Source organism: Trifolium pratense, linkage group LG7 (genome assembly GCF_020283565.1).
Source record: "Trifolium pratense cultivar HEN17-A07 linkage group LG7, ARS_RC_1.1, whole genome shotgun sequence".
Taxonomy (NCBI): Eukaryota; Viridiplantae; Streptophyta; class Magnoliopsida; order Fabales; family Fabaceae; genus Trifolium; species Trifolium pratense.
Genome location: NC_060065.1, coordinates 37,032,345 through 37,046,045, shown reverse-complemented (window position 1 = coordinate 37,046,045; position 13,701 = coordinate 37,032,345). Strand labels below are relative to the sequence as shown.

General features: G+C 31.6%; 1 protein-coding gene and 2 long non-coding RNA genes across 4 annotated transcripts; 1 reads left to right on the top strand and 2 right to left on the bottom strand.

Moving 5' to 3' along the window:
* Positions 1-744: 744 nt before the first annotated feature.
* Positions 745-2,107, bottom strand: LOC123898745. 2 transcript variants are annotated; one of them, XR_006805412.1, is made up of 3 exons: positions 1,701-2,096; positions 1,370-1,599; positions 745-852 (listed from the first exon to the last, which is right to left on the bottom strand). It is a non-coding gene; the product is annotated as an uncharacterized LOC123898745 (long non-coding RNA). The 2 variants fall into 2 exon arrangements; XR_006805411.1 differs by lacking the exon at positions 745-852 and having other exon boundaries at positions 1,352-1,599; positions 1,701-2,107.
* Positions 2,108-6,415: 4,308 nt separating this feature from the next.
* On the bottom strand, positions 6,416-7,020 carry LOC123899432. Its single transcript, XR_006805601.1, has 2 exons — positions 6,821-7,020; positions 6,416-6,720 (listed from the first exon to the last, which is right to left on the bottom strand). It is a non-coding gene; the product is annotated as an uncharacterized LOC123899432 (long non-coding RNA).
* Positions 7,021-10,407: 3,387 nt separating this feature from the next.
* Positions 10,408-13,184, top strand: LOC123899430 (THO complex subunit 7A-like). The gene is made up of 3 exons (XM_045950551.1): positions 10,408-10,556; positions 10,692-11,293; positions 12,859-13,184. Exons 2-3 carry the CDS (start codon positions 10,700-10,702, stop codon positions 12,991-12,993), a joined length of 729 nt encoding a protein of 242 aa, XP_045806507.1. The 5' UTR covers positions 10,408-10,556; positions 10,692-10,699; the 3' UTR covers positions 12,994-13,184.
* The last annotated feature ends 517 nt before the right edge of the window (positions 13,185-13,701 follow it).

Sequence of the window (13,701 nt, the reverse complement as noted above, 5' to 3'; positions counted from 1 at the left end):
TTGATGCAATCTAGTTTGCCGACTGCTCCCCAAGGTTAACACAACGAGCCTATGGACACGTGCACTCGTGGCCTTAGGCTATGGAAATCACAGAACAATTGCCCAAATTTTAGAGGTAGAAAACAAGAAAAGAATTGAAAAATAAAGAGAAGATGTTTTTCTGCTCTCTACATGACTATGTCAGTGCTCTCTTTATAGAAAAACAATGAAAAAGCATCTTTTCCTTTTCCTGTCAACGGATCATTATCATTAGCTACACATTTAACAATTTGACAGTTAGAAAATTGCTAATAAAGGGGAGGTTATGCTATTTGGTTTATAGCTAATCAAGAGCATTAAAAGGAAATATTTGTTAAAAGGAATAACAACCAAAACTAATTAAAATTAGTTAGGAAATTGGGGAATAAAGAAAAAGAATATTTTTTTACCAATGTGGGACATCACAATGCAACAATTGTGTTTTCAGTTTGCCATTGTCCAACATTATCAAATTGTTAAAAGACTTCCTAAAATAGATATAATTATTGTATGTCTCTTAAGAACACCAATGTCTTAATTTGCCCCTTTAGCACCTCTCTAGGAAGGAGATCACATAAAAATTTAATATTCACAATTAGTCATTATTTTTTTAACAAATTTTTATTATTTTATAACCTTTCATGATAGAAAAGGAAAAATCACAAAATAAGAATAATATTGTTTGTTACACTTTAAAACCCATAGATATAATTGAAAGTGCTTGAACAAATGAGGGAGGGGAGAATTGAATTGTGTTAACCGACTTTCAATTATTATTTTTCTGGTAGATCTTTTCTTTCTTTCTTAAAACGAATAAAGAAATAGGTTCTTTACCTTGACCTTTCTTAAATGAACTTAGAAAAAAAATAAATTTTGCTTGTATTTTATAAAAAAAAAAATAGAGCACTCTATATTTATAATAACTAAGTAAACTATTTTATGCCTAATTTTTTTTTTTTTAATGACAAATTGTTAGTTGTTAATATATTATAAAGTTGTGTTAGTTTTAATTTCTTCTTGACAACCTGGACCTATATATAATTTTTTAACTCTTAGCTCAACTAGTTTAATCAGCTGAGTTACTCGTCACACTCTCAATAAGATGAAAAAGCTTGTGTCATTAATTGTTTCATAAGTCAAAACATGAACTGCCTTATCTTTTTCAAACACCTTGTATCAATATCCGTTGAAATATTTCATCTTAATTCTACTAATTTCCAACAATTTCACTTTATTAAACCGGATAAAACCATTTTTCAAAGTTTGAAAATTTAATATAGTACCTGGTCTTTGAAATTATGAGGAGCTCTATAAAATTAAAAGAGAAGAAGACAATATAAATACTACATACATTCCTGATGCATCATCTTAAATTACCAAATCTAACAAGGTCCATGAAATTAAAAAAACTAAAAGAAAATTTAATTAATGGATGATCACAGTAACTAACGCATTTATAATAGCAATACATTTGTGTATTCTCATATCCTTACTGACACATACAAACGCCTTTACGACACCTCTTTATTGCACGATAAGGGCATGTTGGACAATCACGATCGCAAACACAAGGTTTGAAAGCTGTAATGTAAAAAGAGAAAAAATAATGTTACTAAAATGAGTTAAGATATTGTGTACAAAGTAAAAAAATAAAATTTCAAAAGGAGACAAGAAAGACTTACGATGAACATAGTATGCTGAAACAAGAAATTCGGAAAAAAGAAAAATCATAATATAAACAAACTTAAAAAAATTATCCATATTTTTGACCCTATGCATGAAAGTTTATCACGTTTGATTTATAAAGCTCATAATCTCCTTACATCAATTAAATAATTTTTAACACTTTTCAAATTGTTAAAACTTAAAAGACTTCCTAAAATTGATATAATTATTGCATATCTCTTAAGAACACCAACGCCTTAATTTGCCCCTTTAGCACCTCTATTGTAACACACATACAAAATTAATAATTACATGCAAGTCATTTTTTTCTTAACAAATTTTCATTATTTTATAACCTTTTATAATAGAAAAGAAAAAATCACAAAATAAGGATAATATTGTTTGTGACACCAAGACATGACAATATAACTCATACCCGTGGATACCCCATCTTCCAACAGAGAATGAATCCTCAGTGATGTAATCACCGAAAAGATTTGTTGTTTGAGAGAAGTGTGTGTGCGTGTGTGGTCGGTGGGTGCAGGTGAAGAATGGAAGATCCGGTAAATAAATAGATTCAGTAGCTTCTTCTACTGCTACTACTTTTGTTTATGAATTAAATAATCGATGATAGAGGTTTTCTTCTTCTACTAATTAATCAATTACTTTTCGGTGGAAAAAGGCTGCAATATTTAAAATGCAGTGCACACTATTTTATTCATTTCATCTTGGAAGTGCACTATAAAAGGAGCATGCTGACACGGACACAACAAAGACCGGCGAGCTGCTATAAGAACACTCCCCTTTAGAGATATTATATGGATATGGATATGTATCGGTAAATCAGATGAATGATTGTCATTGATCACAAATAATATTAATATGGAAAAATCAATAAACACCCCTCCGTTTTTTTAGTGTCTTTAAAATAATAACATTGATCTAACCTGATGATCAGAAGAGGTTGATGGCTAGTCCGTTGAGCAGTTCGTCCACCGGAGGGAGGATTTGTACATGCAGGTGCTCCGATGCTTAAGTCAGCAAAGAGTACAAGATATACTTAGAAAGTAGAGAGAGAAAGTAGAGAATGAATTAGAATTTCTGGCTCTCCTGTATAGGAGAGCTTATATAGTTGCCCCTGGCGCTGGGCCAAAGATTGGTCTAATGGGCTGGAATAATCGGCCCAATAGACTCAACTGCCAAGATAGTCCCTGTATCGTAGGGGGAGCGGTTATTCGCCCCTATCTTGGTTGGAGCTGTTCCGCTATCTATGGGTAAGGGATAAGCTCCTTGACGAAGGCGTGGCTGGATGGATCAAACGTGTGTGGATAGATGAGCACGTGTTTAATGTGGTGTCTATCCGTTATGTCGTGGAGGACACGTCATTGGCTGACGTGTCGGGGAGGTTTCCCCCTTGTTGGGTTGTGCCCCAAATGTCGGGCAGAAGAGTGATTGGGTCAGCTTTTGACCCAGTCCAGAACAAACACCAAATTAAAAAAGTGTATTTTTGTATTTTATCTTCCTATTATACCCTAACTTTGATCCACCAATATATTTCTTTTTTTTTTCACACATTGTTTCTTTCCAATAATATTTTTTTTGTACATAGTATATTCCAATAAATTTAATATATTATGCATGTACAAAAAAAAATAAAAATGTTATGTACAAAAAAAAAATTAAAAACAAACTTTAGTTTTCCAAATATATAGCATCAATTAGTTTTATTGAAAAAGATAAGAGTAATTGACAAATGGTTCAATTGACCCCCTGTTTTCCCTCCATTTTATCTTGCAATTTTTATTAAAAAATAATACAATTTTGTCTTGACTATGATTTGAACCCACAACTCTTCAGTGCAAGGCAATATTTCCAACCATTATGGCAAGTATATCAATTGTGATTAAAATTATGTGCAATAATTGATAAGCACCATCAATTTTAAAAGTATATCATATCAAAATTATTGTTGACTATATTATTCATCACGAAATATTTTTATGTCTTTCCTGATGAATGATTTTTTTTCTACCGAATCATAAATTTAAAGAATAATTATCGTGTGAGATTTGAAAAGTTATTATCACGTGTAATTTAGAAAGTTATTATCAAACTCAATTTTGCTAAATCATTTTTTTTTTTTGCAATACAACCAAACATAACCATAGTCATGTCACTAATCACATTCATTATTTTGATTTTAACATTTCAGATTTAATATTAACCGATGATCAATTGATACAATATGCACTAGCAGACCAATTGTGATTTAAATTATGTCCACAAAATGTTAAGCTTCATCAACTTTCACAGGAAAGATTTCATACGACAATTAAGCACCATCAATTTTCATTGCACAATTTAAACAATTAAAAACCGATAATCTCTTATATTATTAGCTTGCTAACATAAGCTAACCTTAAACCAAATTTTTTCCCTCTCATTTTCTCTTTCTTTTTATTGCAGCTTTATATTAAAAAAAATACATATTTGTCATCGAACATGCATCCCTTACTTACAATAAAACCTTTCAACCGCTAAAACATGTGCTTCAATTATGAAAGGATTTAGGAATCCTAATATGTTAACCCTGTTTTCAATAAATTTGAACGGCGGAATTAATCACAATTTTTATTTATTTATGGATGTCTACTTAAGTTTATGTTCTTGATTATGTCTTTAATTTTTTTTAACCTTTAATTATCATCAATTTTTTAACCTTTAGTTATCAGCAATTTTTTTTAACAAGTAAACAAAACGATGGGGTTCCAAAATTATTTAAAAAATATATAAAATATAAAATAAGCACATAAACAAATATAGAATAATTAGTCCATGAAATTTCCTATACTACTCTTATTGAAAATGTTCTTAGAATTTTTGTATTTTATTTTTTATTGTTACATATTACACCTAATTAGACCCATGCACCGCATGGGTCAAAGTTCTAGTAAATAGGAACACTAAATCAAATATAAATGGACAATTAAAAAAAATGGAGGGAGTATTTATAAACCATTCAAAATCATTCACCTCAACAAATATACCGATACATATCCACATAATATATGTACCAAAGAATTCAACTAAGAATTTTGGTGCGGTGATAAATAAATACTACTAGCAGTTTTAAGATGTTTTTGAAAGTCTTTTTAAATAAAAAAAATGTGTTTTATGGATTAAATTTTCAATCGTTGATTAATTTTTTTTTTGAACTAACAATCGTTGATTTATTTGATTGTAATACAAAGACAATTTTTCTTTTTATTGTAGCCCAAGTGACAAGATAAATCATGACCAAAAAAAAGTGACAAGATAAATTTTAAAGTTGCGTTTGAATCTAATAATATCGGCAGCGTCAATTTAGTTAATTAGATTTTATGGACAAAAACTTATTCTGCATTTCTAATAAAAAAAAAATCTTCATCATAACCCAAAAAAACTCCATCCTTAAATCCCACTAAAAAAAAAGTAAATAGGGTTTTACCCCCTGCAAAATAAGTCAGTTTTACGTTACCCCCTGCAAATTTTTTTTTTTGTGATTACCCCCTGTAAAATGAAGATTCCATCATTTACCCCCCTCAGTCGACAACATGGATGTTGACTGGACAAAATTGATGACGTGGGATGCATGTGTGGCTTTTCATTCATTTTTTATTAAAGTTTTTGTGCCACGTAGATAAATAACTTAATATAATTATTAATTTTTCAAAAAGAAAAAGAAATTAAAAAAAATTGTTAATGGAATTTATTTATAAACATTCTTGTTATTCTTCTCGGTGTAATCACAAATCAAATCCCACACAATCAACAAAATCTTCTTACCCAAATTTCTCTCAAATTATCTTATTAACAACCCTAAATTATTTATCTTCTATAATCACAACTATTGAAGAAGATGAACCTTCAACCCCAATTACTATCGTTTTTTTCTTTTTCTTTTTTCAGTTTTTTTTAATTAAAAAAATAATAATTATACATTCATTAATGAATTGACAATAAAAAAATAAATATAAAATAAATTAATTCCACTTGTACGTGCCACGTCATCATTTTTGTCCAGTCAGCATCCATGTTATCGATTGAGGGGGGTAAATGATGGAATCTTCATTTTACAGGGGGGTAATCACGAAAAAAAATTTGCAGGGGGTAACGCAAAACTGACCTATTTTGCAGGGGGTAAAACCCTATTTACCCAAAAAAAAATTCATTATTTTTTGTATGTCACAAAGAATTGAGGGGTTTTTTGTGAGGCGGAGTCTACGATGGGAGACTGGAGTAGGTCTCTCATCGTGGGTAAGTATTATTCACCCTCAAATTATGAGGTTTCAAAAATATTACGATACACCACCAACACCTTATACATCTTTTTTCTCCCTCTCTTTGCTACCATCACTCAAAAAAGTTGTTCTCTTATTAATTTGAAGTGGCTTTCAATTCAAACTTTGAAGAGTCATTGTAGCAGGGAACTTGTGTTAATTAAAATACTAGTCCTTAGGTCTGTTGTTTGTAAAGCAAGTCACAGCTACAACTAACTAATTATTGGGTGATCAGTGATCACGGGCAACTAAATAACAACTCATGGAATATTCTAACGCATTACAAGAAAAATTGTGAATACCCAGAGTGTTTATAAAGTTTCAATGATAATTAAATTGGATAAATCCATTTTATAAAGTTTGAAAATGTAATATAGTACCTGGTCTTTGAAATTATGAGGAACTCTATAAAATTAAAAGAGAAGAAGACAATATTTTATTTTTTTTACGGCAGAGAAGAAGACAATATCAATACTAAATATTCTTGATGCATCATCTTAAATTACAAAACTAATAAGGTCCATGAAATTTAAAAGCTAAAAGAAATTTTAATTATTGGATGATCACAGTAATTAAATAACAGGTCATGGAATATTCTAGCAGTGTATTTGTGTATTCTCTTATCCTTGCTGACACATACAAACGGTTTTACGACACCTCTTTTTTAAATTAAATGGGCATGCTGGACAATCACGATCACGAACACAAGGTTTAAAAGCTGTAATGTAAAAAGAGAAACAATAATGTTACTAAAATGAGTTAAAATATTGTGTATGAAGTAAAGAATGAAATTTCAAAAGGAGATAAGAAATGCTTACAATGAAAATATATCGCTGAAACAAGAAATTGGGAAAAAAGAAAAATCATAACATAAACAAACTTAAAAAATTTATCCATATTTTTCACCCTTTGCATGAAATTTTATCACGTTTTGATTTATAAAGCTCACCATCTCTTTACATCAATTAAGTAGTTTTTAGCACTTTTCAAATTGTTAAAAGATTTCCTAAAATTTATATAATTATTGTATGTCTCTTAAGAACACCAATGTCTTAATTTGCCCCTTTAGCACCTATATAGTAAGGATCACATGAAAAATTAATAATCACAAGTATTTTTTTCTTAACAAATTTTCATTATTTTATAACATTTTATGATAGAAAAGGGAAAATCACAAAATAAGGATAACATTGTTTGTGACACCTAGGCATGACAATTAGAGGTGGGAATAGGCTAGGCCGAGCTAGGCTTTGCCAAGCCTGGGCCTGGCCTGTCAAAAAATCTAAGGCCTGAGCCTGGCCTGTGGCCTATCATAGGCCTAATTTTTAGGCCTGAGCCTGGTCTTTTGAAAGCCTGATGTGGCCCGTTGGCCTGTTTAAAAGCCTATTTCATATGAACATATTTAAATAAATGGTTAAATATGCAAAAGGTCCCTGCACTTACGAGTCATTTGAGTTTTAGTCCCTGCATTTTAAAAACATTTCATTTTGCCACTGCACTTTCATTTTACTTTAAAAATGGTCCCCTGACCTTTTTTTGTTGTTGAAATGACACATTTTTGATGATCTGACACTATTGACTGGACTTTAGAGTTGCAGTGAATCGATCAAAATACCCTTAAATAAGTAATTTTTTAAAAGTAAATAAAATTGACACATCATAAAAAAATGTGTCACTTCAACAAAAAATGAGTTCAGAGATCATTTTTAAAGTAAAATGAAAGTGCAGTGGCAAAATGAAAGAATTTTAAAATGCAGGGACTAAAACTCAAATGACCCGTAAGTGCAGGGACCTTTTGCATATTTAAGCCTTAAATAAATAATTATATTTTTTTTAAATATACTTATGAACGAATAAACCAATGTTCCTTTTGATATTTAACATGATATTTTAGAAATTTTGACTATATATGTCATCATATTTTAATTCTAGTTTATAATAATACATTTATATATGTTAAAAACGAATGTAGATTAATAAATTTAAACTACTTAAAAAGTTGATAGATTTATAATTTAACCAAAGTACAAATTTTAATATATAAATTATAATCTTAGTAAAAATATCATTCATATTAAGTTAAATAGGTCGGCCTAATAGGTCTCAAAGGCTTTTTTAATGGCCTGCGGCCCGGCCTTTTTAGCTAAATAGGCTTATAAAAAAGTCTTGGCCTGCTCTATTTAAAGAAATAGGCTGGCCTGGCCTGAGCCTGTGTAGGCTGGGCCTTAAGGCCCGGTAGGCCGGCCTGGCCTGTTCCCACCATTGACAATATAACCCATACTTGTGGGTACCCGTCCACTCCCCTCCGATTTTGACGGGGAAAAACTGATTTAACTGGGTTTGAATTTGAGTTTTCTCTGAATTTAAAAGACGGGGGGTGGGCCGGGTAATGAGGACATTGATACCAACCATGAACCCGTCCAACATATATCTAATTACATATTGCATCTCTTAAATTATAAACCCTTAAACAAAATCTTAAATTATAATCGTATGTTTGTTTTTATTTTTAAGTTGAGTATTAAACAAATTTTTTTTTCCTATTTATATGTTTTGTTTAAAAAAAATCATATTCTCGAAACAAAAGAGTTTTCGACTTTTACTTTTTTTAATAAAAAAAGTACCAAAATTCAACGCAATATCATATTGAGGTGAGTTTATGATAAAATAGCTTATAAAATTACAATTCTCACTAGTGTGAACTTATAAAATAACATAAAACTTAATTTATATTGCATAAGCTATTTACATAAGCTCAAAAAAAGCTAAGCCAAACGTAGAGAAATTAGAATTTTAAGGCTGGGAGGCGGAGTCTAGGGTGGGAGAGTGTACTAGGTCTCTCACACTGTGGGCAAGTATTATTCACCGTCGGATTATGAGGTTCCAAGAATAAGATGATACACCACCAACACCTTATACATCTCTTTTCTCCCTCTCTAAACGGACCAGGATTCCATGCATTCGATTTTTTGGTGCAGTCGTGCAGTCATTTCATTTATAGCCGTTCGATCAAGATCGGACGGTTATGATTTAAAACTGTATTTGTTAACTGAATTTATTTAAACCGTTTGATTGTGATCGAACGGCTATAAATCAACTGCATTGAAATTTTGATTGCACATGATCCATTTCCCTCTCTAAACTGCTTGCATCACCACTGCTCTATCTAAACCTCCTCCTAATAACCACCACCTCACACTCAAACACTCCTCTCCTTCACCACCTGATTATATTAATTTCTACTCCAAAATTTATTAATCATAATTGAAATTTCACATCACAGCACCATATCACTCAAAAAAATTGTTCTCTCTTTAGTACTAGAAAAATTTAAAGTGGCTTTTAATTCAAACTTTGGAAGAGTCATTGTAGCAGGGGACTTGCTTGACATATTGTTTACACTTTACACTCTATTTTAGCTGATCCATATTAATAACGTATGGTTTATCATAAGGAAGAAGATAAAAACGGAAGAAGAGAAAAAACATAACTGGGTAACAAAACTGGGTAACACAATTATATATCCACCCAAAATTTGCTTAAAATTCATTCAATATTTGAGAGAATGTGCTCCATTAAAGTTCAATGTTACTGCATAAACATGAATACGACCCAAGGGAAGAAGGGGATGAAAGAGGAGAGAATATGATATCATAATTTTATTATGGTCTACCCTAGACATTTAAGATCTAAAGGTAAAAATTATTCTTCCACCGTAAGAGACCTACGAGACTTTTCCACCCTAAAAGGGGCCTTTTTGAGATGCAACATAGAGAGAACAATTTCAATGTGTTGTTTGACGGAGAAGCTTAGATTTGAGATGCCATCGAACATTGTGTCACAATGGAGGATAATGTGTAACTTTCTCAAACCTAAGCTCCTCCGTCAAACAACATTGTCCTCCATTGTGACAATGTTCGATGACATTCAACATTGAATCATATGTACTTTTTTTTTTGAGAAAACTGCAAAATAATGCTAACTAGGGAAAAAGTATTAGGTTGTGATTGTTTTAGTACATACATAATCTGCACTATCTAATTTTAAATTGATGTTCGAGATTAATTATTGCGTAAAAACTCGTGATATTACTACAACATCAAATCTAAATTTAATTTTGTATATATTAAAAATAAAAAAAAACTTAGATTGGACAATGTCATATTTGATACACGGTAGCTTCTCTTTAGACCTCTGTGTTTCTTTTTCCTGCTTGGATTTCCAATTTTGTCTTTAAAAAAATTCGAAATGTAGAAACTGAAGTTCTTCTAGTTCAAATTCAGGGAAAATTCGGGAAACAGAAACCGAAGTTTTTTTAAGAAAAAAAATTTCGGTAAATATAAATGGAAGTTTTTATCGAAGGGAAAAAAAAAGAAATTTAAGGAAAAAGAAACACTGGGAACCTAAGAGAAGCTACCATATACGAACCCATTAGGCCCGTTTGTTCTCCCGTAGTGTGATAGATCACTTTCATTTGAACCAAACCAGAACCGCTCTCACCGGAACTCAGCCACAGACACGGATTCCACCACCGCACACACCGCCCCAAAAAAGGTTCATTCTAATCTCCTTATTCTCTAACTTTCATACCTTAATTCTGTAAACCTCAATTTCTTATATAATTGTATCGCTAACCCTAATTTGATTTCGATTCCACAACCCTAATTTCATTTTATGTGAATTTTCAAGAAATTGAGATGATTGGAAGAGTGAGGAAGGTTTCAGGTCGTGGAGAACCAGTTGCAGCAAATTATGCATTTGGTCCTTCTGTAGATGATGTAATAATCAAACACAGGCTTTTAACCCGTACAACAACAACTAGAGGTGAACCTCCATTGAAAAAGCTTCAGAAAAAGTTCACATCTTTTGTATCTGAGGTTGATAAAGATGAAGATAACTACAATGATTGTGAAAAGCTTGCAAGAGCTTTTTTGCAAGAGCTAACTACTTTTGAGATTCCTCTTTTGAAGAGTAAAGCAATTGTTGAAGCTAATGTTAGGGAGAAGGATAATTTCAATGAGTTGAAAGATGAAATGAATCGACAGATTTTGCAGGCGCAGGTTGATATTGAGGATCTCAAGAAACAATTGGAAGAGAGTAAGGTTGAGAGAAGACATAAGGAGGAGTGTGAGTCTATTAGGAAATTGATTGCTATGCAGCCGCCGAGATCTGAGACGCAGAAGGTTTTGACAGAGTTGGAGAAAGAAATTGCAGCGTTAGATGCTGAGAATACTGCTGGTTCGAGATTGTTGGAGCTTAGGAAGAAGCAGTTTTCGCTTTTGTTGCATGTGGTATGTGGCATACATTTAGTTTGCATAATTGCTTATACTATTGCCTTTGTGATTGTTGTGTTCTTTAGCTTCCTTGGAATTTGCAATGCAGGAGTTTAATAAGCTATTCACCAAAGCTTAATTGTCGGCTCCGTGCCTATCTACTGTTATGCCTAATTGTTTACTACTATTAACTCTTTCTCTTTTGAAATATTGTGCTAATATAGATACCTAACCCTATTGAATTAAGTCTAAAGAATGGCAAAGTAGAATGCAATGTTAGTTATGAATATCACTTTTTTATTAAGGGATTCTGGTACTATTTTGAAATAGAGAACAATATATTAGATATATCTTATTTTGATTATGATTCAAATTGTCTATCAATATGCGGATGAAACTGATAATGTAAATGAAAAACTAAGCCCATGTGGTTCTAGATAATGTAAATGAAAAACTGATAATTCGGTCTAATGCGGCTCAATAGCCTTCCAAGTTCAACTGAAATCAACCATAAAAGGAAACATCAAGCACTTAAAATTTTCATAGTTAGAATTAGAAGTCACTGCACATGTTTTCATCTTTTGGTTGAAGGAGAACTGAATTTGCATATGAATTGCCCTAGTCAAAGAAGCAAGGATGAAGTAACAAAGAATGTAAAACCAATATATGGCAGAATTCAGCCTTAATTATGAATACCCTGTTAAATTAAGTCTAGAAAATGGCAGAATGCAGCCTTAGTTATGAATACCAGTTGAGAAGGGATTTTGGCACAGTTGTTTGTAGACTGAAAGATTTGAAATGCATTTGGTAGAGGATAGTTCTAACTTACAAAGTAGTATTCCGGTTATTTGATTTTGATCTGCATTAACCTTTTTGAATCATCTTAAATGTTTTTAGATTATTAAAATTGGAGGTTGGGCTGAAAATTGGCAAACCAAGTTATCATACGAATACATTCATAGGTTTGGAAGACTTATGACTTGTGACTTCTTAATTTATTGCTTGAAAATTGAAATGGATATGCAATGTCAAATTCTATAATATATGCAGACAATAAAATGCACCTTTCTTTAGTTATTTATTTCTCTTTGAAGTTTTTCTACCCGGGGATTGATTGTGAATTGTCTTGATGCCTTAGCTCCCTAATTTCCCTAGGTAATAAAATGCGGACATGAGTTTTTCACCAATGGTAATGACCCACATGTGACATTCAATATCTGGTTCAGTCATTCTTTTTCTTGATATAATTCAGTAATTGTCAGTTTCCCTTTCTTTTGTTTATTTATTGATTGATTTGTGGTTGGCATACCTTCATTGGAAGTATAAACTGAAACTTTTGAATTTTGTTCTAGTCAATAGTGTTTCAGCTGAACTTTTGTTCAAGGATTTCATAATACATTATATATCTTCTATGTATTTTTTACTTCTCATGTCACACGAACTTATTCTTCCAGTATTTTCTGTTTTTCATTGGCTATGTTATGAACTGTTAATATCATGATGCCAAATTCTGGACAGGCGGTGTCCCTTATTAGTTATTCTAATATTTTTGTCAATGTTAATTCTCCTTAATTATTCTGCAGGTGGATGAGTTGCAGAATACAATAGAGGAAGACCAGAAGAGTCTAGTTGAGGAGATGAGAATAGCAACTGAGGAGCTTAAGCATGGGATGGAGGACGCAAGTGGGGTGCCGGATGCAATGGCAGTTGACCATTAACTAGATTGAAAGTCTCATTGTTGTAGCATCTCAGACTTGCACTTCATTTTTGGCGCTTTCTTATTGTGATTAGGAACCATATATGTAAATGAAATATCAATGTTATTGTGCTAGTGCTTAGAACTTTGTAAAACTTGCATTTTGATCGGAGTTTTCTATGAAATTGTGTAACAACATTGTTGGCTCTTTCACTTTTTTCTTCTTCTTTATGATCAATTTACATCCAAAGGATCTGGTATTTGTATGTACGTATTACAAACAAATCCATACGAGATTGGGATAGGGAAGAAAATACGGTATTAAATTTGTCGTTAGCACAACTCTACAGTAAACTCAATCAAGAGATTGAACTGATGTAAGATAAATTATTTGGGAGAATCTGATTATTTGTGGAACAATTTTTTGACTAAATCATTTTTTGGAAGTGAGAAATTCAGATTTGAACTTTAATCTCTTCAATAATATCCTTTCTAAATTATTTTTTTCTTTCTGAAAACTCGGTATCCGACTAAGGATCGACTAATCCGATGAGACAAATTTCACCGCCCAGTTGTGGAGGCAGTTTAAAACTAAAGTTTTTTTTTTACCTTGTATGGATTATGGACTAGTTCACTGAAATTGACGGTAGAGAAAATCGAACTTAAACGAAACTTTCTTAACTAAACTTTATATAAATTCTGTTTTCCTCAATTAAATAAAAATTAAAAA

Excerpts from the sequence above, each read along its gene's own strand:
- LOC123899430 (XM_045950551.1), top strand. The coding sequence starts at position 10,700 with ATGATTGGAAGAGTGAGGAAGGTTTCAGGTCGTGGAGAACCAGTTGCA. Across the intron at positions 11,294-12,858 it reads TTTCGCTTTTGTTGCATGTG|GTGGATGAGTTGCAGAATAC; the intron begins GTATGTGGCATA and ends ATTATTCTGCAG.